General features: G+C 38.1%; 3 protein-coding genes across 6 annotated transcripts; 1 reads left to right on the plus strand and 2 right to left on the minus strand.

Annotated features, from left to right (window-relative positions):
- The first annotated feature begins 996 nt into the window (after positions 1-996).
- LOC147284302 (uncharacterized) lies at positions 997-6,965 on the plus strand. 4 transcript variants are annotated; one of them, XM_086245186.1, is made up of 4 exons: positions 997-1,036; positions 1,145-1,378; positions 1,950-2,608; positions 5,819-6,965. In XM_086245186.1, exons 3-4 carry the CDS (start codon positions 2,054-2,056, stop codon positions 6,674-6,676), a joined length of 1,413 nt encoding a protein of 470 aa, XP_086101312.1. In that variant the 5' UTR covers positions 997-1,036; positions 1,145-1,378; positions 1,950-2,053; the 3' UTR covers positions 6,677-6,965. The 4 variants fall into 4 exon arrangements, with proteins under 4 accessions (XP_086101312.1, XP_086101311.1, XP_086101313.1 ...); XM_086245185.1 differs by having other exon boundaries at positions 2,001-2,608; XM_086245187.1 differs by having other exon boundaries at positions 2,021-2,608.
- Positions 6,966-12,733: 5,768 nt separating this feature from the next.
- Positions 12,734-18,092, minus strand: LOC147284303 (U4/U6 small nuclear ribonucleoprotein Prp31 homolog). The gene is made up of 9 exons (XM_086244161.1): positions 17,874-18,092; positions 16,400-16,443; positions 16,155-16,220; positions 15,883-16,020; positions 14,306-15,198; positions 14,159-14,229; positions 13,459-13,561; positions 13,227-13,302; positions 12,734-13,098 (listed from the first exon to the last, which is right to left on the minus strand). The coding sequence occupies exons 2-9, from the start codon at positions 16,400-16,402 to the stop codon at positions 12,991-12,993; spliced, it is 1,458 nt and encodes a 485-aa protein (XP_086100287.1). The 5' UTR covers positions 16,403-16,443; positions 17,874-18,092; the 3' UTR covers positions 12,734-12,990.
- Positions 18,093-21,879: 3,787 nt separating this feature from the next.
- On the minus strand, positions 21,880-24,045 carry SHR (GRAS family transcription factor). Its single transcript, XM_086243810.1, has one exon. It carries the CDS (start codon positions 23,796-23,798, stop codon positions 22,260-22,262), a length of 1,539 nt encoding a protein of 512 aa, XP_086099936.1. The 5' UTR covers positions 23,799-24,045; the 3' UTR covers positions 21,880-22,259.
- Between the last annotated feature and the right edge of the window lie 1,958 nt (positions 24,046-26,003).

The following is a 26,003-nucleotide window of genomic DNA, read 5'->3' on the forward strand; positions in this document are numbered from 1 at the left end:
TTACTTGTCACAACTTCCCAAATGTAATAATGATCAATTTCTACATATTTTGTTCGACCATAAAACACTGAGTTTGAAAATAAAACAGTAAAGCTATTACAATTGCAGCAATTATGTTGTCAGTTACACCAATGCACACTGAGGTTTCGATCTTACCTTTCATTCGACCAAAAAAAAATCATACCTTTCATTATTATTTTTATTTATTAAACTTCAGGCTTTTTATTTTTATTGTTCGCTTTAATAAAGATAAAGAAAATCAACCATAGTGAGTGGGCTGAAGTACTGGGCCGATATAAAAAAGGAGCTGGATAATTGGGAGCTCGGCCTTAGGGGTAGGGGGTTAAAGGGTTTAAGGTGTGTTAGACACAAAATATTCTTGATTTTTTTTTTTTTTAAATTTTTGATAGACTTTAAGTGGGCCGAATGGAACATATGCTTAAGATTTTATTCCTATTTTGCTACAAATATTCCAATTAAATGTTTCCACTTTCCCAATTATATTGTTTCTTTTATAATTCAATCATACTGTTATTGAATATATATATTTTTTAACACGAATATCATTTTCCTTGTATAATATGATTTTCTAAGTCTAACCCAAGTTGTTATACCTAAAATACACATCATTAATCAATTATATAACGTGTAGAATAAACTTTCCACTATACAATGTCCTAGGCTCATCAAACAAAATCCTTTGTATTGGGTCCAATGTTCAAAATGATTCTTTTTCTTATAAAAAATTGATATTTTGGAAACTGATTTCACAGATTGACACATCATGTGATTGTGTACAACATGGGATTGGGTGTTCATATTGAATTTGCCTAGAAAATTTGGTGTAGCTGTTAATGATTTTGTGTAGCAAATATCACGGTATATGTTTCATTATCTTGTCTAGCAAAAAAAAAAGATATGAATACGAACCCACGCGTCCTGTGACTGTGTTGGAGTAAATGACGCAATAGTGGCGGCCAAGTTAATCAACTGTCAGAATCTCAGTGGATGCAGGATGCTTATCGAGAGTAACTGAGTAAGTATATCTACTAAATATTGCATCATCATTAAGAAAAAATGAAATTTTAATTTAAAATTTAAAAACCTTCCAGATATATCATCTGTCTCTCATAATCTTCAACAGCAGAGAGACCCTTTGGTCCCAAGTCAACATCATCTTTCTATCAACCTCAGATCCAGTTGAATACTTGAATCAGAAACATAAACAACCCAACCTCTTCTGTGTTCCTGTGGACTGTTCTATGCTTTGGATTGCTTTCTTGGTCTACTATTTTGTTCAAGTATTGGTAGAACAACAACATCAGTAGCAAACCCATGTCTGGAAATTCAGCACAACTCATGCTTAAGCTGTTTTCAGGTAAGTCTTCCTTTTGACTCTGGTCACTTTTCTGCTTGTGGGTGATGAAAGTAGGGATCTTTGTTCCACTAATAGCAAACCCATGTCTGGTTTCTTGAACTTTGGTGGTGAGGGTTTTATGTGGATCTGTCATGTGGGATTTGGACTTTCATATACATGTTTTGCGCATTTGGTTGATTCAACCTGTTACTGAAATGGGTTGAAGACTTGAAGTCATTGATTTTAATTGTCAATCCCTGGTTGTTTCATTTGCAATTATCTCTGTTAGTATTTTATTGAATTGTATTGCAGTATATGTAGTTATTTGGCTTGACATATCTTATTTTACTTATTTATTTTTTTCCTAAATTTTTTATACCAGTTTATGGTTGCTTACAAACCTGGGGCTGAGTAGTAGTCAATTATACACACTCAGCTGTTGACAGTGGATTTTCTGAAGTCAGAGACTTTATAGAACACTCTTATGAAATAGTGCAATGTTAAACCATTTGAGACTGTTAATAGTCCTAGTTTTTGCTTAAGTTTTTCTTTCATAAACGTTCATAAAATTGACTACTTCCGTGCATTATAGGTTAGCGTGGCTGTGACTTATAATTGGTTGGGTTTTATTGGATATCCATAGGTTGCATTTTGTAATTTCAGCATTATCTTGGAGATAATAAAAAGGAAGAGAAAATGAGGATGAGGAACAAATACAGGAAACCAACCACTTTCCGTTGCAATGCAGGGAGCAGATGTTCAACGTCTGCTGTGGTGTGGAGCTTGGTGGGATGTCTTCTCATGTTTCATATGTACACCCTTGTTCACCAAAAGGATGGGATGGGTGGAGAAATTCAATTTCGAGCAAGTCATCACCCACAGTTCCATGAACTTGAAGAGGTGGAAGAGGAAAATATCCAAATTCCCCCACCAAGGGGAAAGCGATCCCCACGTGCTGCAAAAAGAAGACCTAAGCGAACGACCACTCTGATTGATGAGTTTCTTGATGAGAATTCTCAAATTAGACATGTATTCTTTCCTGACCACAAACTTACTATAGATCCAACAAAGGATGCGGGGAATGATAGCTATTACTACTACCCAGGGAGGATTTGGTTGGATACTGATGGAAATCCTATTCAAGCCCATGGAGGCGGTATTCTATATGAAGAAAAATCAAAGACATACTATTGGTATGGAGAATATAAAGATGGGCCTACATACCATGCTCACAAAAAAGGAGCAGCCCGGGTAAGTGCTTTACTTTGCCTATGCATAATCTTATGCTCAGGTTGACTTTATAATGTCAGTCTTTATGGCTGGTAGAGATACAATCACTGTCATTTGAGTTTTCCACACATTAACTGTTTGCTTTCTCTTAGTCTGATGCAAATTGTTGATCATTATTGCATATATGTTTTGTTTCTGTTTGAATAATTTAACCTTGAATGCCAATTGTTTCCTATGCTGACCTCAATGAACTTGATTTAGTTTGTTGCCTTCATATTACTTGATATCAACTATAGATTATGGAATCCAGTTTCTAGCACCGTTGTAGGTTATTGTTATTATTTTATGTGACTTTATTGTCTATGTGCCACACATACCTTACAAAATTAAACTCAACTGTGATAATTTCTCCTTACAATTTAGTCTGCTGGGATTCTTGAGAACTATAACTGAAATATCATGTACAACTGTAAAAAAGGCCTCCTTTGTATGAACTAGAGTGTTAAGACTGGAGATTTATTTTCTCTTAGTGGGTGTTGACATGCCAATACCAAGAGCCAAAGTTCTGGAGACACAATGGTCTGGAGTGATCTAAGTTGTTGGTTCTTGGAATAAGAATTACATTGAGGTTAGTTAGCATAATTGGCATCTCATTATATGTGTATTATGATTTATGGAGATAATGACAAGGACCAAGAAATAATTTACGATGTTTTTTATTGGACTGTATATCCTCCCTTATCACTTTTTCATGGGCTACCCCACTAGGATGGATTTGGGCTTTAGGAGTAAATCAAGGTCCTTCTCCAAGGAAAATTGAAGTTGTTTGCTAGCAGAGGTAAGCATAACACCCAAGGCCACCCTAGGTTTTTCGGGCCTGGGGAAAACCCTTGTACTACACACAATGCCACACAAGAAAATCAGATAGGTATTTTTTTTTTCCAAATGTTAGAGGGCATTACATATACAAAGGATTTTCGATTATTTGAACGAACAACTTATACATACAAGATAAAATAACATCATCACAGTCGATCATAAGGAAAAAAATAGATCTATCAGATAACTGGTGAGTATTAAAAGTAACTTTAAATACATTAAATAGTGAAATTCTTATTTGATAAATTTATTAGGGACGCATTCCAATTAACTTAACATGGGAAAAAGAGAGAAACCTTTGGATCAGGGGCTGTCAGGGAAAGGACAGAGTTGATGAGTTGGAGAAGGGAGATCAAATTTATTATAAGACCAATGATATGCTTGGGCCTGATCGAGTCAGATCTCTTAATTTGTCTAGGCTTCTTCAAAATAAGATTTGACTGCATTTTGGGGCCTCTTTACAATCACAATTTTTTTGTCTCTCTCAAGAAAAATGAATATTGGCCTCTTCACAAGTAGGAAATTTCTTTTCGGGCCTTTATAAACTTTTTTTTTCACATATATATATATATAATTGTTATTTTAGGGCCTCCCTTGATGCAGGGGCTGGTGCAATCGCCCACTAGGCCCTTGCTTAGGGCCAACCCCAATAACACAGATTTTCCTACTAAGCCTTTATCTTTCAGCTAACTATCAGGCTACATCTGATAATGTGCCTTCAATGTATCAGTTTCTAGTAACACTTAAGAAAGGTATCATGCTTCTGAGATGCAGGATTCCTTGTGTAACTATCCGATTTAAATTGGAGTCTGCTATGTGAATCCTTTTTAATCATACAATCAGCTAATCCTTTGAAAAAGCTTTTGAGAAGCTGTGACTTTCAGGATTTATCTGCTTAACTGTTTATGGATTATGATCCAAACTGGTATAGTTACAAATTTTGGTATGTCATGCAGGAATTTCTTGTAGGCATATGAAAACACCAACCGCAAACCATTTACCTGAATCAATAGGCCTGCTTATACCTTTTGCTAAATTGCGCTTTTTTTTTTTTTTTTTTCTTCTGATACCGTGTTAGAATTAGAATTTATGCTAACATAGTTCTGATGTTAGATTTCTGTAACTATGATTAGAAAGATTGTGCTATGTTATGGAACTATGATTATACTATTTGTGTAGATTTCATTCTCTTATTTTTTGCACATTTGTGTAAATGGTTCTCTAATTTTACGTTTTTAATGTGGGGAAAGCTTTTTTTTTTGGGGTGTTGTTATGAAATTTCCAGTAACCCATGTGTTGCTATTATAGACCTCATCATGTACACCATTAGAGGCTTAGGCTCTGTTTGTTACGCTGGATTGTGTTGGACTGGACTATTCTTATGGATTAAGCTGGATTGTGTTGAACCGGAGTAAGCTGGACCAAATGTAATCCTATGTTTGGTGCTATGTCGGATTATGAAGTTGAATAAGCCAAATAACAAAAAAGCAAAACTAAAATAATTATAAAAAAGCAAAACTAAAATAATTTAAAAAAAAAAATAAAACTAAAACTAAAATACTTATACAAAATGGTATTACTATTAAAAAATGGTTATAAACAATTAAAAATAATAAAATAAATAAATAAAAAATGTGGAAGGGAGGATGCGACCATCCCCACCCCACCTCCCTCCCCTCTCCTCTCCTCTCCTCTCCTCTCCCCTCTGCCCCATCTCTCTTTCTCTCTTTCTCTCTCTCTCATTGAAACTAACTGCCCCCCACAATCAAATCAAATACAATTGTATCTAATTGACTCACATAGATACAAAATGAAGACAACCCACACAGCATCAAAGCCAGAAAACCCATTCAACCACGCAATCCAAATGAAATTTCCAAATCCAAATCAGCAATCAAAAAACCCAAGCCATCAATTCAGTACATGATGTACATCTCTCAGAAAAATGAAAAACCCAGTAGATCAATTCAATTTCCAAGCCAAGTTGGCCCAGAGAGAGAGGGTGGAGGGAAAGAGAGAGTGAGAGAAGAGATCGAAAGGATAGATCTGCACAGAAACAACGATGAGATCGTAGATGGGAAAAGAGAGAGCGAGAGAGTAGGAGGGATTGGGAAACACGAGATCACAGATGCACAGAAACAAAAAAGGGCTAAGCCTGTGTTTTAAGTAGAGCGGGCTTATATAGTCCCACTTAAACCAATACTGGGTGGTACCAAACACGCGATAACTGTGTTATTTAACACAATACCCTTTACTCCCGTGTAACAAACGGGGCCTTAGTTTCTTCTTTCACCACTGCTGCACTTATGAGTCCTTTTGGATTCAAATGTTGAGTTTCTGTCTTTTTTTCAGGTTGACATCCTAGGAGTCGGTTGCTATTCTTCCAAGGACTTGTGGAAATGGAAAAATGAAGGTATTGTGCTGACAGCAGAAAAAACAAACGAAACGCATGATCTCCACACATCCAATGTCCTTGAGAGGCCAAAAGTGATTTACAATGAGCAGACAGGGAAGTATGTAATGTGGATGCATATTGATGATGTAAACTACACCAAAGCTGCAGTTGGCATTGCCACTAGTGATTACGCAACTGGTCCTTTTGATTATCTCTACAGCAAACGACCCCATGGATTTGAAAGTAGGGACATGACAGTCTTCAAAGATGACGATGGTGTAGCATATCTAATCTACTCCTCTGAGGACAACAGTGAACTTCATATTGGACCACTAACTGAAAATTATCTTGATGTGACGAACATCATGAGAAGAATTCTCGTGGGACAGCATCGGGAAGCCCCAGCTCTGTTCAAGCATGAGGGAACTTATTACATGATCACTTCAGGCTGCACTGGGTGGGCTCCGAATGAGGCGCTGGCCCATGCAGCAGAGTCAATCATGGGGCCATGGGAGACTATGGGAAACCCCTGCACCGGAGGGAACAAAGTGTCCCGACATACTACATTTTTTGCGCAGAGCACATTTGTGGTTTCTGTGCCAGCATTTCCTGGTTCATTCATTTTCATGGCGGATCGATGGAATCCGGCAGACTTGAGAGACTCAAGATATGTATGGTTGCCTTTGATAGTTGGGGGACTAGCGGATAGGCCTCTTGATTACAATTTTGGGTTCCCATTATGGTCAAGAGTGTCAATATATTGGCATAGAAAGTGGAGACTTCCTCAGGGGTGGAGTGGGTGGAAAAGAATATAGGGGTCTTCTTTATATTTATCTGTGTATTATGGTTATTCTTTCACTGGCTTGCCATGGTTGTTGCATTACTGTAAATGAAGAGCATTTCCATTGCATATAGTTCCACCTCCATGGAAGGCACAAAGATAAGCGTGTAGAATGTTCAGTCTCGACCACTGCCAGTGAACCCTTCTTTGTTTAGATTATGTTAATATTAGCTTTGAGGAAGAGTGTATGCTTGCGGAGAAAGATTGCCTACCATCTAATTTTCTTTGCTAATTATCACTTGGAGTTTATTGAGCATTGCCAATGGATACTGTCTTTTAGTTCATTTTGTTCATGAAACTCTATCAAGGGTATGCTTTATGTGTGACGGACCAAGCCTCAAATGGGTCATGGACCTTATACATGAAGCCTGGTGAATGTTTCTTGCGAAGCATGAAACCCAAACTTAGATCATAGTATACCAAACTCAGACACGGGTCAATGTCTAGTTTAAAAAGCTAAACTATTTTGTTAATAGTTTTTTCATCTAAATTTATCTCTCAATGTCCCACAAATAAATCGCTTATTGTTCGAATTTTCTTCGGCTGAATTGCTTGTTGCAAACTTCTTTGCCATGACTTCATAAAAGGTTAATTACTTTTATTACGTCACAATTTCGTCTTACACCAGTTTAGTTAAAAGCATGGCAATTATAAATTCCATAGTACATAAATCATGCATGTGTCGTATGCGAACAAAAGCAGAAAACAACCCGAACTTGCCAAATGTGAGATTCGGTCTGTATCTTAATGGGAGAGAAATAAATTTAAATTTAAATTTTGTTCGGCCCGTTTTGTTGGCATTTGTTAGCTCAATTAAAAAAAGAAAAGGAAACTTGACCAACCATCATGCTATACCAACTTTGGTTGGGACCAAATTTCTTATCAAATACGAACAAACATAACAATTCTAATTAACTTGCATATTATACCAACTTTGATGGAGTGGTTAGCATACAGAAGAAAACAAAAGCCCTTCATAAAAATTAATCTAAGAAATATGAAGAAACCTTGTTCTGATAAAAAAGAGGGTGTAACCCAAAAGAGGGTTTCAGTGTGGCCCAAAATGTGCTGTGACCCAAAACCACTTTATCAGCCCACGTGAAGAGAGAGAAACCGGAGCTGGGCAAAAAGTCAGGTGGGCCCCGCGCCTGTTGCTGCTGACGCCAGTGTCGGCTGCTGTTGCTGACGCAAGTGACGCCTGGCTTCCTCGGTTGCAGCGCATGGCTTCCTCGGCGCTTGACGCGTGGCTTCCTCGTTTGGTCACCAACGGTCCAGATGAGATGACCGTTGGTGATCAACGGCTGCTGCGTTTTGCCTTTTTTTTTTTTTTTTTAGATGGGCCGGAAATGGATCAAAGGCTGAGATTAATGGACCGTTGATAATCAACGGTCCAGATCGGCCATATCCTTTTTTTTTTTAACAAATATTTAATAAATCATTTAAAATAGATATAATATTCGAAAAATTGTCAAAAAATTTCAAAAAATTTTTAAAAAATTCCCCAAACCCTCCAACAGCTATATTTTCAAATGGGTCTATATATATCACACAACACTCATATGGTTTCATCACAATTTACAACCTTTGTTTACCAAATTTACACAAAATTTTTTTTTCTTTGTCATGGCTCCAAGAGGAAGTGCTTGGGTGGTAGCTGAAGATGAAGCCCTAGTGATGGCATACCTAGAGAGGTCTCCCGACGGTTGTCTTGGTGCCCAAAATAGAGCCGCCATGTTTTGGGAACAAATTTATGAAATTTTCAAGCGTAACATGGGGGGTGAAACAATTCGTAAGGTTGGCGGTGTTAAAGCACGATTCAAAGATATTGCGCGTGATTGCAACAAATTTTATGCTTGCTTATTGGAGGCCGAGCGAATGCGTGCAAGCGGTGCAAATGATGCCAATGTGGTAAGTTTTTATGCATTTATATATTTGCAAGATTATTTTTCGTTTTATCCAATTATCAAGCATATTTATATATTTGTATAATTATTACATGTTTTGTTTATAAATGAAGCATATTTATATAATGGTATTACTATTTTATTGTTTTGTATATGTATCAAACATATTTACATATTTGTATGATTATTTTTGGTTGTGTTTATAAATGTAGCATATTTATATAATGATATTATTATATTGTATTTTGTTTATCTATCAAGCATATTTATATATTTGTATGATTATGGTTTTTGTTTTGTTTATAAATGTAGCAAATTTACTATTTATTTAAGTTATGTTTGCATTTCCACAAGAAAATTTATATATTTTAATTTTAATTTTATTATTGTAGTTTACGCAAGCACTTGAAGGCTTTCGAAACAAGACTGGATTCAAGTTTCCATGAGTGCACATTTGGGAAAAAATAAAGGAAAGTGCAAAGTATGCTGCGGTTCATGCTCCTGTTCGGGTTAGTGATTCAGAGACCCCCGCCACCGACGATGCCGACACTCCCGCCGATGATGATCCCGATGAGACCGATCCAGTCATACCACTTGGCGAGGACGAAAACCCACCACCATTCCAACCAATAGGTTCCTCGCGGCCAAGGCCACCAGGGAGAAACCATGCAAAACGGGCCAAGGCAGCCGAGCCCGTCCAAACTCATATGGTTGAGGCAGTAGATCATTATAATGAAAATTCAAGGATTTTCATACAAACGAGAGTTGACAGAGAGCGTGCAAGGAGTGAAAGAGACGCCGCAAAGGAAGCAAGAGAAAGGATGAGGATCGAGAGGCAGCTAGAATGGGAAGAACAAAATATTATGGGCCAAGACCTCTCCAAAATGAATGATGGGCAACGGATGTATTGGGAGCAAAAGATGGCTGAAGTCATTGCAAGGAGGCAAATGCGTGCTAACCACCATTCGGAGTGCACTCCATCTGGATACTACCCGGATCTTTCCAACCTCACTCACTCAAACCAGGGGTACCCGCCTAATAATTAGAATTAGACCTTGCTCTTTAATTGTGTTTTTTAGTTTGAATGTTAATCTTGTTTTAAATTATGTTTGCTCTTTAATTGTATCCTTTAATTTGAACGTCAATCTTGTTTTAAGTCATGGTTTGCTATTTATTCAATTCATGTTTGCATTTCCACCCAACATTGGATTCTCCCTTATTAACCACAGACTGATGCATGCTTTACAGTAGATAAGACTGATGCATGCTTTACAGTAGATAAGACTGATGCATGAAATGACTACACCATCATAAAGCAAATGAATGTGGACCATTCATTCCTTATCTCAAATGCAAGTGGTTTCAGTATAAATACCACTATATTTACCATGTTACACTCAATCTTATTTCAGGATCATTTCTCATTCCATAAACACCCAAATGAATACTTTGTATGTGTATTCATCCTCCTCCTCGTCTTCGGACTCTGATGCTGAATGGGATAGGGAAGAGGATGGAAGGGAGATGGTGGGTAAGTTGATTGTGTCAATGGGTCATACCGTCGTCGCCGGTACACCAAGGCATGGCGGTACTTCTTCAAATCGCCGGTACACACACCGGAATCGAGAAGCCGCCCACGAACGTCTCATGGACAACTACTTCATCCCCTCGCCAATCGAGGACACCGTGACTTTCCGCAGGCGATACCGCATGCACCAACCGCTATTCAATAGAATTCTCGAAGCGGTTTGCCTCCAGGATGAGTATTTCCGGCCAACAGTTGATGCCGTCGGTAGAGTGGGTTGCACACCTCACCAAAAGGTGACTGCAGCACTGCGGGTGATGGCATATGGCATTCCATATGATTTGGTCTCAGAGTCAATGACCATTAGCCAAACCACCATACGACAGTCATTCTTGAAGTTCGTGAGAGCCATCACTGACGTCTTCGGACCAGAGTATCTCCGGAGGCCTACCCCGACCGATTTGAGGAAACTTTTGCGAAAGGGGAGCCGTAGAGGATTTCCAGGTATGATTGGTAGCTTGGATTGCATGCATTGGGTATGGCAAAATTGCCCAATGGCCGAGCAAGCTGTGTACCGTGGGCATTATCGTGTCCCAACAGTTATCCTTGAAGCCGTTGCTGGGTACGACACGTGGATATGGCATGCAAATTTTGGTATACCTGGGTCGAATAATGATATCAATGTGCTGGACTGTTCTCATCTCTTTGATGATATGATTTCCGGCCGAAACCACAGGGTGAAATTTACTGTGAATGGGGTAGACTACACCATTCCATACTTTCTTGCAGATGGGATCTACCCTCAATGGTCAACTCTTATCACTACATTGCACAGTCCCGTTCTTCCCCACCATAAGTTGTTTGCCGCTCGACATGAGGGATACAGGAAGGATGTGGAGAGGGCGTTCGGAATTTTAAAAGCCCGGTGGCAGATTATAAAACGACCTGCTCGTTATTGGCGTCCGATTGAGCTTGGGTATATCATGAAGGCGTGCATAATATTGCACAATATGATCGTGGAGGATGAGCGCCCTGAGGATGACGGTAGGGATGACCCAATAGACCCAGAAGCGAGCACTAGAAGGGCAGAAGCTGAATACGAAGGTGTAGAATCATGTCCGACCGGTGCCGCTCCATCATCATTACCTGAGATGAATGTTCGTCGGAATTTGCTTAGGGACCGAAATGTCAACGAATCCCTAAAAACTAATTTGATTGAGCACATCTGGATCCGAGAGGGGAACCCACCACTTGCCCCAACATATTGACGACCTGGATCATGGTTCGTCAATATTGTTCTCATTATGATTTGTTAGGTTAATCTTCGCAGTTGATCCTGAAGTTTGTTATTTGTCTTTGTATTTGCCGTTTAAGTGTGTTTGTGTTTGTCAGTTGCAGTTTGTGAAATGAAATAAAGGCATTGATTTCTCTTACCTGACATGAGATGACACAACCATCACATATAGCAAAATAATTCACTGAACCAATGACAAGACTATACACTGACTCCACACTCCATCACATGCATAACACTGTTGCTTCACATGTGAGATTCGAGTATTAAATTATCCATCAGGGAATCCAATGGGCAAGTTATGCACATTTTTTCCCTATAAATACCAAGGTTTAACTATAAGGCCAACACATCCACATAACTATCATTTAGAAATGGCTTCCTCTTCCAAGCAAAGTGTCGGTGAGAGCTCCAAGCAAGGCGTTGGTGAGATCTCCAAGCAAGGCACCGGTGAGATCTCCAAACAACAGTGCGATCAAAGCTTCTGTAAGTGCCTCCCTAACTGTGCTGCACCATTGTGCGATTATTGTTTAATGATGGAGCGTGCAAAAGAACCAGACTGGAGGTGCTGCAAGTGTTCGGATGATATTTTGGTCCCTTTGTGTGCATTTTGCAAGAGATTGGAGCTCAAGGATCTAGCCAACCACCCAAATCTTCGCCACCAATGGTTGAACCACCTGCCAGAGCCCAAACCACCCGTGCCATGCACATGCGGGAAGAACCCTCCGATTCAACCATGTGATGAGTGTGAAACCGAACAGAAGATCACAGATTGGTATAATTACGGGGGTGTCAATTCTTCATCATCGGACTCCGAATAAGAAGTTCGATTCATTTTCTATCATGTCGAATGCAGTTGTTGTTGTTGTTTTTTCTTTAAATCATCGTATTGTTCTTGTTTTTCCTTTTAGTGATCATGTTGTACTTGTTTTTCCTTTAAATCATCGTGTTGTTTTTCTTGTTTGTGGTTGTTGAAGTCCCGATGTTGTAAGGCTTATGTTGTCTAATTTATGAAATTTTCTTATTTTAAATATATTCAATATTGACCTTATTTTAAAGATCTCATTAAAATAAGATCACTAGAATCATTTTTATTATACTTTAAATTTAAAATTATCAATTAAATATCACTTAATCAATATTAGGCATATTTTAAATATGTATAAAACACTGTGACCCAAAATGGGTCACAGCACTATAAATGTGAGAATTGGGTCACAGCACTATTTGTGACCCAAAATGGGTTTTGGGTCACAAAAAATGGCTTTACCATAGTGGAAGACCTAAAGGAAGCCAAGGCCAAGAAAATACTACGAAAGTTATCAGTTTAGCTTTTTCCAAAAACATATATCAAGTAGCGCATCTTCTGAAAAAACTTTGGTATCTGTAGCCGCATTCTGCAGTCTTGGTACCATTCACTGAGTGTGTAACTACTAAATCACAAGCATGAGGTAATACAATGACTTCATCCAGTAACATAATTTACAAACAAGCAGACTAAGGTCACTCATGGTACTTACTCATAGCTAACACAAGCTGACCGATATAAGAAAATTTCTCCAGTATTAGATCCTCTTGATTTTCGAAAACGTTCCCGTTTCAGAGAAGTAGGTGCTTTGAGTTCCACCGCCAAGCTGGTGGGCATGAGCCTGTGGATTTGTGAGCTCAATCCCCTGGTAGGAAAATGGCAATTGTTATTGAGAAAGAATTTCCCAAGTTTTTTCTATCTCACTAGCTTGGAAACCAATGCAATTATGAAAAACAGAGATAATTCATGTGCAAGGTAAAAAGTGCAGTCAACCTGCACAGGTGTAAAAGCTAAACTTGAAGTCAGTCCAGATGTAGCACCACTGCTTCCATATTGCTTTTCCTTGAACCTGAAGAGAGTATGCAGCTAATATCAGAAAGTGAAGGCTTATCTCTTACTTTGACCAATAAATCAGCACAACTAAACATAAATGACAATCCACATCAACTTTGACGATTGTTTACTTGGACATGAAAATAATTAAAAGCAGCAAGGAAAGGCTTACTTCTTTGCAACTTTTGCAGCAAGTTTGCTCTGACCCATAGACACGCGCAGCTTGCCACTCCCAGCCTGACCAAGCATTCCATAACCTTCACCCAGCCCATCCCCTATTATCAAGGAAAAACAACAAAAAGAGGTATAAGATATAGATTCTTAATTTACAATAGTAAAAGATTCCATGCAATTGCACAGATCTCAACCATTCATGTAAATGGGGCCCACGTGGGTCCCCTCACAATGGACAATTGACATCTCCATATTGTAGGAAACGTGCGAATGTAAATGTAACTGCAGGTGAGAGGGTCCCTTTTTTTTTTTTTTTTACCAACTAGTGAGATGGTCCTGCTTACATTTGAATAACTTTTTTTTGGCCTGGTTACATTTGTATAACTTTAAAGACCAAAACTTACAAGAAAAAAGTCCCATTTCCGTAGAATTTCACAATCTGCAGTGAAATTGTAACTTCATTTTTTTTTTTTTCTTGTGTGTTAAAAAATGAAAAATACAGATAAGGTGCACTCTAGCATACTATAAACATGCATGTTGAATTATGCATGTCCAAATTCTCCTCCTGCTTAATCAGCAAAATAAAAACAACTATTGCTCAACTAGGGCATAGTGACTTCCACAGATGTATAAAAGACAAATGCAACATAAGCAAATCTACAATTTAAATTGACTAACAGATCAAGACAGAAAATTACCTAAAGAACTCTCTTCAGGTATACCAAATTGCATCCTATTTGCCAGCTTCCTCATGTCTGTTATCGCATATCTGTAAAGGTAAATATTAGTATATGAATCAGCAATTACTAAAACAAAGTATAAAACTATAGAAATAATGCACTAACCTTTCCTTCATCTTCCTTAGCCGACGACCGCCTCTCTTTTTTTTAGGTTCAGAATCAGGAACTGGAAGTGGTTTAGGTTGCTTTGCAGGAGGAGGCTCCTGCCATTTCTCAATTTTCTTACAGATCTCCTCCCGTAATGCCCTTCCAGTCTTGCCAGATGGATCCCCTCTTGTGGAGTCCACCCGTGCTGCAAGTGTTGATTTTGCAGCCAAGAGCCGACAAGCACGCATCCTCAAAGAAGGGGGTGTAGTTTGAAATATTTCAGTCTGCTCAACATAACCAACACGAAAATGTGATGTGGCAGTAGAAAACCCAGCAAGGTTTTTTTTCTTAGCACCAAGAAGCTGAACATTACAAGCAGGCATCTTAGCTAAGGCTACAAGACCACCAGCTGTCCCCATAAGTTTTGCCGCAACAGCACTCCCAACAATAGCAGAAAGATTTGGTGCAATAAACCCCATTCTACTTTCAACAAAATCAAGAACCTTTTTCTTTGCTGAATCAAGAACAAGGGCTCGATCACATGCTTCAATTGTTTTCATAAGAACTTCCTCTGGAAGTGGCTTGCCACTCGTAGTTGATGCTGTAACTGATACAACCATAATAATTGCTGAAGGTAAAAGCCCCTCCAGATCAACAAGGGTTACATCCATTTCATTTCCAATTTTCTTAACAACTCGAGCATAATCAATTGGATGATGCACAAGCGACTCAAGCTCTGGAAATTTCAGGCGGTACTTGTCACGAATAAAATTGTGTATGATTACAATTTCATTCTCAATGTCAACTGACAAAGCATTACAGTCCACAATCAGCTGGTATTCTGGATCGTCTTCCAAAACTATTCCATGATCTGACATATCAGAACCCTTCTCAAGTGCATCTTCCACTTTCTACAATTTAGACACCATAGTCCCATTACATACATGTCGATAAGCATATTCCAGGGGGAGCATAGAAGAGTACTGGATGGAAAACTACACATTATTGGTCCGTTTGGTGGGACATTTTTTATTTTTTATTTTTAAATTAAAGAGAGGGGAGACAAAGATGAGAAAGTGATGATAGATGTGAAAGAGAAAGGAGGAAGAACACATATAGTAACTTTTAAAATAAAAACTAAAAAACAGTCTAAATGGATTTTAGTTTTAATTTTATCTATTATCACTCTTTTCTTCCTCACCTCTCTCATCTTTCTTCTGTAACTCTCATTTCTCTCCTCTTTCTCACTTTAATTAAAATGTTATAAAATGGGTCCTACATTGTACATACATTTAAAACACCTAAAAGAAATGCAATGCAGAATCCTAAAGACAAGAAATATGTGAAATGCACGTGTCGTCAACTTGTAGAAAATTTTTAGAAACAGTCCACAGAATTACCCTACAAAAAAAGAAGTTAAATGCAACAGACACTCATCCTAAATGCTAATGCATCAAAGAAAAGGATAAGAATTAAGAAGCTAAAGATAAAGTAAAACAGTAAAAGAATAGAGTTTGTGCACCAAGAATATATTAAGGTTTCAATACTAAGAAGTGTGCAATGAAAAAAAAAGTACATTCATTTCTTTAACAAACCTGCATTATATCAGCATATCTTTGTGTTTTCTGCAATTTTGAAACACTATCCAGATCATCGTAATTCAGCGTTTCTAAGTCCGCCAATTCCCCATCAATATCTTCTTCCATGTTTTCAGCATCACCATCCTCTTCAACCTAAAAAGATTTTTTCCTTTTGTTACGACTTATAGGGCAAAGATCAAAATAGATATGTACACTGACTAGCTTATAAATGATGGGCGTAATGATTTTCTCAAAGAAGGAAAGGTAGCATTGTAGCATTCACTCACAAGAACATCGGCTTCATTGTCAGATAGTTCATCAAGGTCTGCAAGAAATGAATCAGCAAGAGTTGCCTGCAATTACCCCAGGAAAATGTCACAAGTGTGTAGCTTGCTCTAAAATTAGTTACAGTACATGATGAAAGGCCAGATCCACAAATCATTCAATCATTAAACTACTAAAAAGGATTTAGTGACTGAAAAACCAGTAAAAATCAGCAATACATACAAAAAAAAAAAAAAAAAGAACTAACCATTCTTTCAGGTTCAAGCGGCGTAAGCTTCCGACGACTGGTGCCTAATCAAATTGGAAATCAAAATTCCAATATTCAGAAATTTTCAAAAGCATATGGAAAACTCAATTGAATTACAAACATAATAGGAAGGGGGATAGAACAGTCTACGCAGTTTAGACGCGTAGAGAGTGAGGGACTGAGGGTGGAATAGATAGAGCATGCGTCCATATCATGATATTTAAAAAGTCCAACTCCACAAAGATAGACCCCAATGTACAGGGGTCCATCAGATATTAAGGACCCTTGTAGTTTGTATGACACCCCGGACGCTGTTATTAGTATTGCAATTCTGTATAATATAAATTGGATGTATGATATGCCAATTGATTAGTCGTGTTCATCTTATGGTGACTGTGTGCTTGTAATTAAAAAAAGTATAATTAAATAATAAATAACATAAAAGATCTTTATCTAATAGTTAGTTAATAAGAGAATGTACCAATTGTCGACGAAAGAGAAAAACAAAAAGCAAAGAATAAAAGAAAACATTAAACTTCTATTTTATTAATTTATGTGTGGGAGAATATAGAAAATTTTGCCGTTGATAAAAGAAAGAAAAATTAAATATGTGAATGATTTCAGAGAAATGAGAATTGACCTATCCACAATTTTTGGACTTGAGACACAACGATACAAGGTCAATTTGACACCATGATGCCTATAAGTTGATACCAAAATCATGCATGGCTGCACAGCAGGCAACAACTAAAAGTCTATAGCGTAAAGAAACCAAAATCTTCCAGCCAAAACTTTGCACTGCAAGCATTATTGTTGTCTATCTTGCAATGAAAGCAATTTCCCACAAGTGATATTACCAAACAATGTGTTTGCATGCATCATTGCCATCTATCAGTGTTTTATGTACCAGAGAAAATGTTACTACTACAACATGGTTTGCACACGAGGAATTTTATACTTAAAATGGTTTTTAAGAAAGAAGATATAATTATAAAGCATAGGTTTCTTGAATCTTGCATTGTGCGAGTGATGTGTGCATAGTAGCCAACTCAGCAACAATTTAATACTAATAAACCAGCAAACCCAGCAAGATTAATTTAATTAAGGAACACAGCGTGCCAACATGGTTGAAACTCTAACTAACCAACCAAATGCACCCTAAAAGCAAGCTCTACTCAGCAACAATTAACCCCAATCACCAGCAAGTCCCTCAAGACTGATTTGATTAAAGAACACAGCATGCCAGCATAGTTAAAATCCTAATTAAACCAGCAGGAAACCGGAAATTAAAACCCTAAATTCTCAACTGCGATTCCTAAATTCAACAAGGAAATTAAACCCAACAAGGACCAGGTTTCTAGCAGAAGCAAGTGAGCAAACTCACCGGACTCAAATACTCAATTCTCAACTCATAATCAAATCAGAATTAAGCCCCAAATTCGAAATTGGACATTAAAACCTAAATCAGAAATACCTGGGGGAAGGGAACCGAGCGAAGAACAAAAATGGAGGACAAAGAGGGCTGGGAGTGAGTGGGTATGGTGGCTTTCGCGAGAGTGGGGAACTGGGAAGAGAATGAGAAAAAGAAAAGGAATGGACAAAACGAGGGTTCCGAAAAAGTTTAGAGGAATAAGAAGCAGAAGAAGATCAGAAGAAGAAGATGGCGAAGAAAATTACAAGGAGAGAAAAGAAGCGCGCAGGAGGAGGAAGTTGGCCGTTGGGAATGGGCTAGGAGCTGATGGGCCGAATATATCGCATGCAGAATTTTTCATTTGTTGGGCTCAGTTGGGCTAGTAGCCCACCCAATCAAGCCCAATAATAGCTCCACCTTGGGGATGAAAGATTGACATTTAACATGGATGAGGTGGGAAATAAAACTATTTGTGCTATTCTTGTTGAGAGTAATGTGGGGCAATGTCCCACATCGGAAAATTAGAGCTTAACATATGTGCTTATAAGTCTTGAGTCTCTCCACCCATTGCCAATTGGTTTTGGGTTGGATGCTCTAATTCTATACCATAAGCACATATGTTAAGCTCTAATTTTCCGATGTGGGACATTGCTCCATATTACTCTCAACAATTCTAATTAATCATGTCTTATATTATCTTGAAATAAAGGTGAGACTCACTTGTATGTCTTATTTCTATTAGAAAGATAATAAAAATAAGTTAAGATAATATAAATAGCAGTACTCATGAGACATGAGAGGGGTGACTACAAAATGAAGAACAAGATAAAATAATTAGAATGCTATACCATTACCAACTTTGATTTGGACCATAATTTGTGGTAAAATGTGTAGCCAAATTTGGTCCCCATCCCGAAAAATGTTAGGATTTAGGACTTGATTAAGACTCACATGAGTGGTTAGCTATGTTAAAAAAACAAACAAAAAAAAAATCAATAGAAAATTAATTTTTAAAAAATCAGATATTATGAGAGTATGTACATTGGCATAGCTATATGCTATGCTACAGCTACATTTAGAAAAATTTGTACAAAATCCATCTATATTGGTTAGATTATAGCTAAAAATAATGCCATATGTAGAAATAAAACCAATCTACATACTGTAAATAGAAATGTTACATAGGTTAATATATAGGCTCATTTAATTTTCCACCAAAAAAAAAAGTGTCTGTTTTTGGGCCAATTATAGAGGCTTTGCACGGGGAAGAGGGTGGGCAGCAGGGTGAGGTCAAGGTTGCTTCCTCTTGAGTCTTTACTTTTGAATCTTAATTGGTCAGGCATGGTCAATGAGTCAAAGTCTCAGAGATGAGCTACTCCTGCATGGGACCTAAGGCTAAGGCACCACCATTATTCGGGCCTAATCATAGTGTAGCCCAGAATAGGACATCCCCTCAACTACGGGCCTCCAATAAATCAAACTCTTTCTCAGGGGGGTTGCATATATTCATTCATTTCCTTCTGATTCATCATGGGTCCCTATAATGGTATTCATTATTTTCTCTTTTTTTTTTTTTTTTTCTCTTTTTAATACCTCATTTCTTTAGGTTGTGAATGTTTATTACAAGACTTTATTTACGTATGGGGAATGAATTATGTGTTAATATTGTGTTTATGTTTTAAATGTTTATTTAACCAACCAACTTTTTCTTTCCAATTGAATTAAAACGTACTCTAACTTCACTGGGGATAATCTATTCATTCAAAAGCATTAGTACAATCCTTAATTAATAACAAGGTCCTGCAGATGGCAGCTGGCAGCTAGCCTAGATAATTAAATGCATATGGTACTGATCGAATTCGTAACCTATAGGCTATAGTTTGCATCAAACGTTTTTGCTTTTAGGGCAGACTTGAGTAAGAGAGCTAGCTTGCCCAGATGACCTGTTTCTGGTCAACATATACATATGTTGCAAGTTAAAGCGGGTCTGGTCCCCGTTTAAAGTTGAAAAAAGCCAACAGCTGGCCAATATTGGCAAAGTGATAAAAGGGAAGAAATTGAAACCATGCAAATGCATATATATAGCTGAAGCGCTAAAAAGAGGGGTATACTATGGGCCAGCAACCACGCCAAGCAGCTCTCTTTATAAACAGGTAAAAGACCAAAAGACATATTTGAATGATCATGCATGATGGAAATGGATTCCACAGTACTTGTCTTGTTTTTTTGTTCAACTTTTTATATGAGTTGTACACTTTTACATATATATATATATTATGAATTAAAAGTCTAAAAAACAAGCACAAGCCAATTCTATTTTAAGTGTCAAGACATATATTTTGGTCTAGCATAAAAAATACTTGCAAATTTGCAATGAGCGCACATTTAAACAACGCTTACGTTTGATTTAAAATTAGAGTGAATTGATAAAGTAAAGGTGTAACTTTTAAATTTATTATACAATGATTAAATTAAAAGTCAAGTGAAAACAACGAAAATATAATTTTTTGGGTTAAATACAAAAATGGTCCTCAAATTTTACAATGAATCTTAATTTAGTCCACTAACTATAAAAAGTGTCAATATATTTGATCCACGAACTTTTCAAGTTGTACAAAAGCAGTACAAACGTTAAATTCTATCGAAAAATTTAACAAAAAGTAATCATGTGCACAAGAAGTGACCACATTTTCAGAGACATTTCAGTCCGTTCATCACATTTCATGTGACCAATTCTGTTAATTTTCGGATGAAAGTTAGCGTTTGTACTGCTTTAGTACAAATTGAAAAGTTTGTGGACCAAATTGACATTTTTTATAGTTAGTGAACCAAATTGAGATTCACTGTAAAGTTCGTAAACTATTTTTGTATTTAACCCTAATTTTTTTTTTTCAGGATAAGACAAATAAAGTATTACATTTTTAAATAATCAACTAGCTTGTAATCTAATAATATTTCTTTTTGTAATATTGAAGAATTCATAAATTCAAATGTCTTTGTCACTAAAAAAAAAAATTTATTTTTTTTCAAAACGATAGATTGTCTATTAATCTAAACTATTAATTATAGATTTTTATTTAAATGTGTGCAAATTGACAATATTATATATGAATGAGAAAACAACAATACCCTCTTTAAATAAATTCATATTTTGGAAGAGAGATATCGAGAGAGAGTGGAGGGAAAGTGGAGATAGATGTCAACGTGGAGGGGGGCAAGTCTCGTCAAAAGGATTAAGATCGCAACACTCTGAAAAGAAGTTCCCACTTTAATTTCTTTGTTTCTTTAATAATTTTCGCATATATCTTTAAGCCGTGGGCCAAAAGTACCATCTCTTATTAACCTTAATATATACACATCAATGCCATCACCACCACCACCAAAAAAAAAGTAGTGTGATGGAGCTGGTGGCAGGCTTGGTGTGGTAGGGGCACACAGACAAAACTACAAAAGTGACAAAATCAAAGTGTTTGTTAATGAACCTTTTTAAAAGGAAGAGAGAAAAATAAGATTAAGAAAGAAGCAAATTGAAGAGGAGGACCATATCAAAGTCTCAAAGTATCAAAGACAGCATGCTGGCCACTAAAACCCTTATATGCCACTATTGACCAAACACTTTTTATCAGATTCCCTAAACACAACCAACTCTGTGGCCGTCCTAAGATTCTATGCCACCAAAATAGATAACGACTTTTTATAGTATATATATATATATAGTACGTTTAAACCCATTAAATTAATTAAACACGCTTCAATTACTATATAGTTAATGCCATTTTTAGCTCTTAATTAATACTTTTATTAGCTGATATCATCCTCAACATCACCAAATACCAAACCGCCCAATATATTTCAATTAATTTTGGACCCACACGTCAACCAAAGAAAAATTGAACCCATCCAAAATACGGTTAAGAAAACATGCGGTGCTTAATTTTGTATACCTTTTGTCTTAATTGACTAATTGTAGTTTAAGCATAAAACATGCTGGCTATTTCTAGTCAAAGTACGTTGGACTATACTGGCTTCTTTTTTTTGTTGCTTACATAAATATGGCGTATGATAAATCTTATGTTATTTGAGTAAAAATTTACGAGAGTACGTTAATTATAAAATGGCTTAAAATAAACAAAAATTGAGATTTTCCCCATAATGATGATAAAAAATTTAAAACCATAAGCTATTTAATTTTCCATAAAATCAGGAAAAAATCACAAATCATTACTAACAAAGGGTGATGAAAATTAAAATTAATTTACTTAATTCTATTGAAACCAAGCAATATTCCTTAGTGATCCGAACTCTACCTTCCCCCCTCCTGTTTCAAATGAACACAAATCACAAGCGCGCAACAACACAAACTCCATTCCACGCACGTGCCAAAAAAAACCTATCACACGTGCGAATGACTCGGAAGCATGTGTGAGAATAATAATAATATTATTATTGTCAAGGCCTCCAAGCACTGGCCCAAACCACCGGCTGTTCCTTCCACGACAAGAATATTCCGGCGACGGGGTCGGCGTCGGCGCACTGTGTCATTGCCCAACCTTCCTTGTACCGCCTTAACAAGGCGCGTACGTCATCGCACACCTCATCGCTGAACGTAAAAGGGCCGAACCCGGACCCATGCATGCGCCGGGACCAGCGCGCGGCCGTCTCCCGCCGCTCGACGGACTCAGGAGGCGAACACGCCACCAAGTCGACTATGGCGCGGCCGGCCGCGCGCTCGAGCATCAATCGCTCGTTGCTGGTCCTCGCAAAACTCTCGTCCAGAGCCTCGAAGTAAACCCTAAACCATCTCAAGCATTCCTGAAACCCTTGAACGAAGTCAAGCCCGTCAACCCCGACATCAAGGTCAGCCTCTTCTTCAACGACAGTGATGATCTTCGGCCTGAGACTCCGGAAACCAGACATCAGATAATCGCGACGGTTCGCTACGACGGAGTGTAGCGAGCCGACACAGTTGATAGCCAACGCCTCGTCGTCTCTGATATCTAAGTCGGCTAAATTGAGCTCGGAGAGGTCGCCGGAATGGTGGACAGCATTGAATTTGAACGGCACGCCCATTAATCGCGCGAACTTCTCCATTCGCGTCCCGATTTCTTTCATCACCTTCTGCACTGCAGTGGTGCCAGCAGAGCCGGGGACGGCTCTGCTGGCCACGACCGTAGTGAGACGCAGGTGCGGCGTCTCATCAGTTCGAGTCGCCAAGGCCTCGAGCAAGGTCGGCCACTGCGTGCAGTAGGTATTGCTGATGTCGACTATGTGGAGCTTGGGCTCGCCGTCGAAGGCTTCCATGATGGCGCCATTGCACGCCACGTGTCCGAACGTGGTCCAGGGGCTGACCTCCTGAAACTTCAACACCATTTTTCTAGTGGACTCGAAAGAGCATGTTTTCTCCGAGGCGGAGACTAAAGTCCGGTAGCAGCGGTCGCCGGAGTCGGTCATGCGGCTGAAGAGGGCCTGGAGGAAGTACGAGGCGAGCTTCTGGTCGGTGTCGCCGTACGGGGAGCCGAGCTCGTTGAGCATCCACATCAGCTGCTGGACACGTGCGCTGTTCTTGTCGGCGATGGCTCGGGCCGTTTCCAACAGAAGGTCTGGGGCCCACTTGTTGCCGGAGAATTCGAAATTGACGAGGTCGCGTGCCGGGGAGAAGGAGACTGATTCGGTGGGTGCGGGAGTAGGAGTGGTGGTGGTGGTGGTGAGAGGTGGTGGGGGGGTTGGGTGGTTTGGATGATGGTAGTAGTGCTTGGAAGAAGACGAGGAGAAGTCTTCTTCATCCATGAAAAAGTTGACGCATTCTTCTTCGACTACGTCGTCGTTTTGGTGGTGGTGGTAGGGGTAGTGGTGGTTTTGGGGAGTGAAGGATCTGGAGCTGCTAGAAGTGGTGGTTCTGCTGGTGGTGGAGTTGAAAGAGGATTGTTGTTGTTGTTGTTGTTGTTGTTGATCAGATTGGAGACTGACAAGCCTAAACAAGGTATCCATTTAACAACCTACTACAGCTGACGACCCACATCAATAAACTTTGAGAGAGAGAGAGAGAGAGATAGAGAGAGAGAGAGAGTGTAATCGAGACTGTGTGTGTTGCTTGGTTAGTGTTTGGACAGCTGATAGATTGATAGATGGGTCTCTGTGTTTTTAACTGTGAGAGATTGGGATAGAAAATGATTCCAAGCTAGGGGAGGATATGTGCCTTTGACTTGAAGTTGGATTTTAGTAGCTGGGTTAATTTCAAAAACATAGTTAAGACTAGGGTAAGAGGCTAAGAGGAGGTTGTGTTGGATAAGTAAGAAGAATGAAACTAAACTAATATACCATGCAGGACAGAGTATAAAATAATTATTATATGGTAAGTTTCTCTATCAATTTATCAATTTGGAGGATTTATGTTAAAATATGTGACACAGTGGTTAATAATTTTTGACAATAACATCTCAGTTATTTAGTTTGGTTATGGTATGTCGGTACAAATAATATATGACATACAAAGAGATTTAATGATTCATAAATTAATACTCTAACTAGCATAAAAAAAGTGAATCTATCAACATTTAATTTTAAAAATATATTTCTATACATATATATATATATATACCATAGAATTTTCAATTTTTCATAAACTTGCGGTAATAATTAACTGTATGCAGTATGCTAATATATATAGCATGTTAAATAATTGTAAAAAATTTAGTGTAAACTAGAGGGCATAGATTGATAGTTGAACTTATTATAACTTAAACTGAAGAAAAATTTGAACTCTAGATTATGTGGAAAATGCATATGAAACTCAAAAGGTTGAATGAATTATATATGGGAGTGCATGATGGAGAGGTTGGGAATCTAAGTGGGTAACATTTGCTTTTCTTTTGGTCGAATCGATGAGGAATGGGATCATGAGTGGGGCATGGTTTTCTTTTCTAGCCTTATATATATATAGTAGCTTAGTCTTTAAAGGGTAATTAGTATTCTTTTAACATATACATACTATGGACCAAACACTGGGCAAAGTAATAATATGTTTCTGATCTGTTAGAACTTAGAATGTGGAAATAGACTGGCTGGTGTGCATGGTGTGTACATTTAGAAATAGAATTCCCTCTGACAAAAAGAGGACAAAGGTCTGAGAAAAAGTTAACAGGGTCTTGATCACCAAATGGCTAGTGGATTAGCTTTTCATTCTTTTTACTCTCACATCTCTGAGAGAGAGAGAGTTGGAATTTCTTTGAGTGGGAGCAGGCGTGCCAATTTGGTTTTGGGGGTCGAGAGAGAGAGAGAGAGAGAGAGAGAGAGAGAGAGAGAGAGAGAGAGAGAGAGAGATGAGTAAAGCTGCCGGCGTGCATCATCATCATCATCAAAGCCACCATCATTTCCACTTACTCACTCACTCACACTCATTCTCGCATTTCTTAATTGCCTCCTAAGCCTTTGCCTAGCTTCCCTTCAAACCCTGCCAAAATTCCCACCACTTTTTCCTTTCTTAGCTGTTGCATGCATTACTATTTTAAACCCCATACACCAATATCATCATTCCATCCATTCATTAATACATATATTAATCAAATAGTGGATAGATTATACCAAAATAGTGTACCCTTCACCAAAATCCAGGGCATGCTTTGAACTCTTTTCCCAATTCCCACTTATTCTCTGTTCTTAATTTTATGGGTCACTCACATTTTTCATAGTTTATAAACACATGCACACTGTCACACTCAAGCTCTAATCTCACCACCAGGATAGCTAGCCTGCTAGCTAGGCAATGCCTAATTGCATGCTCTAGATAGTCCAACCGTATAGTTCTTCTCCCATGTGGTAAGTAAGGTATATAGTCCCAAAATCTAAGAACCCACTTGATCACTAACTTTTTAATTTGCCTAGCTAGCCAATATCTACTTCTTTATATATACTCGCTCCACCTTGGATTTTCATTGTCCTAACCTTGTTGTCTTCAAGCTCAAGCATACAATTCCTTCTAGAGAGAAAATCTGTCTCCTTGCCCAGGATAGCCTAGCTAGCCTTGCTAGCTTATATATTAATTAAAGACCAGAAAAATAATTTATATAGCGGTGGCTTTCCTTTAATGTTCTCAATTAGTTCTCAATTGTCAATTGTCAATTAGGTGAGTTTGGTAAAAGTTGGTGTAGAGGAATTTGGATGGTGGATTCTTCTTGTTTTTGGTTTTCTTCGTTG

Source organism: Dryas octopetala, chromosome 5, assembly GCF_963921425.1.
Source record: "Dryas octopetala chromosome 5, drDryOcto1.1, whole genome shotgun sequence".
Classification (NCBI taxonomy): domain Eukaryota; kingdom Viridiplantae; phylum Streptophyta; class Magnoliopsida; order Rosales; family Rosaceae; genus Dryas; species Dryas octopetala.

Bases quoted from the DNA above. Each gene is read 5' to 3' on its own strand.
- SHR (XM_086243810.1), bottom strand. From the start codon at position 23,798: ATGGATACCTTGTTTAGGCTTGTCAGTCTCCAATCTGATCAACAACAA.
- LOC147284303 (XM_086244161.1), bottom strand. The intron at 15,199-15,882 runs GTTTGTTAAAGA...TCTAAATTGTAG, and splicing joins GATATGCTGATATAATGCAG to AAAGTGGAAGATGCACTTGA. The intron at 13,303-13,458 runs GTAAGCCTTTCC...TACTCTCTTCAG, and splicing joins GCTGCAAAAGTTGCAAAGAA to GTTCAAGGAAAAGCAATATG.
- LOC147284302 (XM_086245186.1), top strand. From the start codon at position 2,054: ATGAGGATGAGGAACAAATACAGGAAACCAACCACTTTCCGTTGCAAT. The intron at 2,609-5,818 runs GTAAGTGCTTTA...TCTTTTTTTCAG, and splicing joins ACAAAAAAGGAGCAGCCCGG to GTTGACATCCTAGGAGTCGG.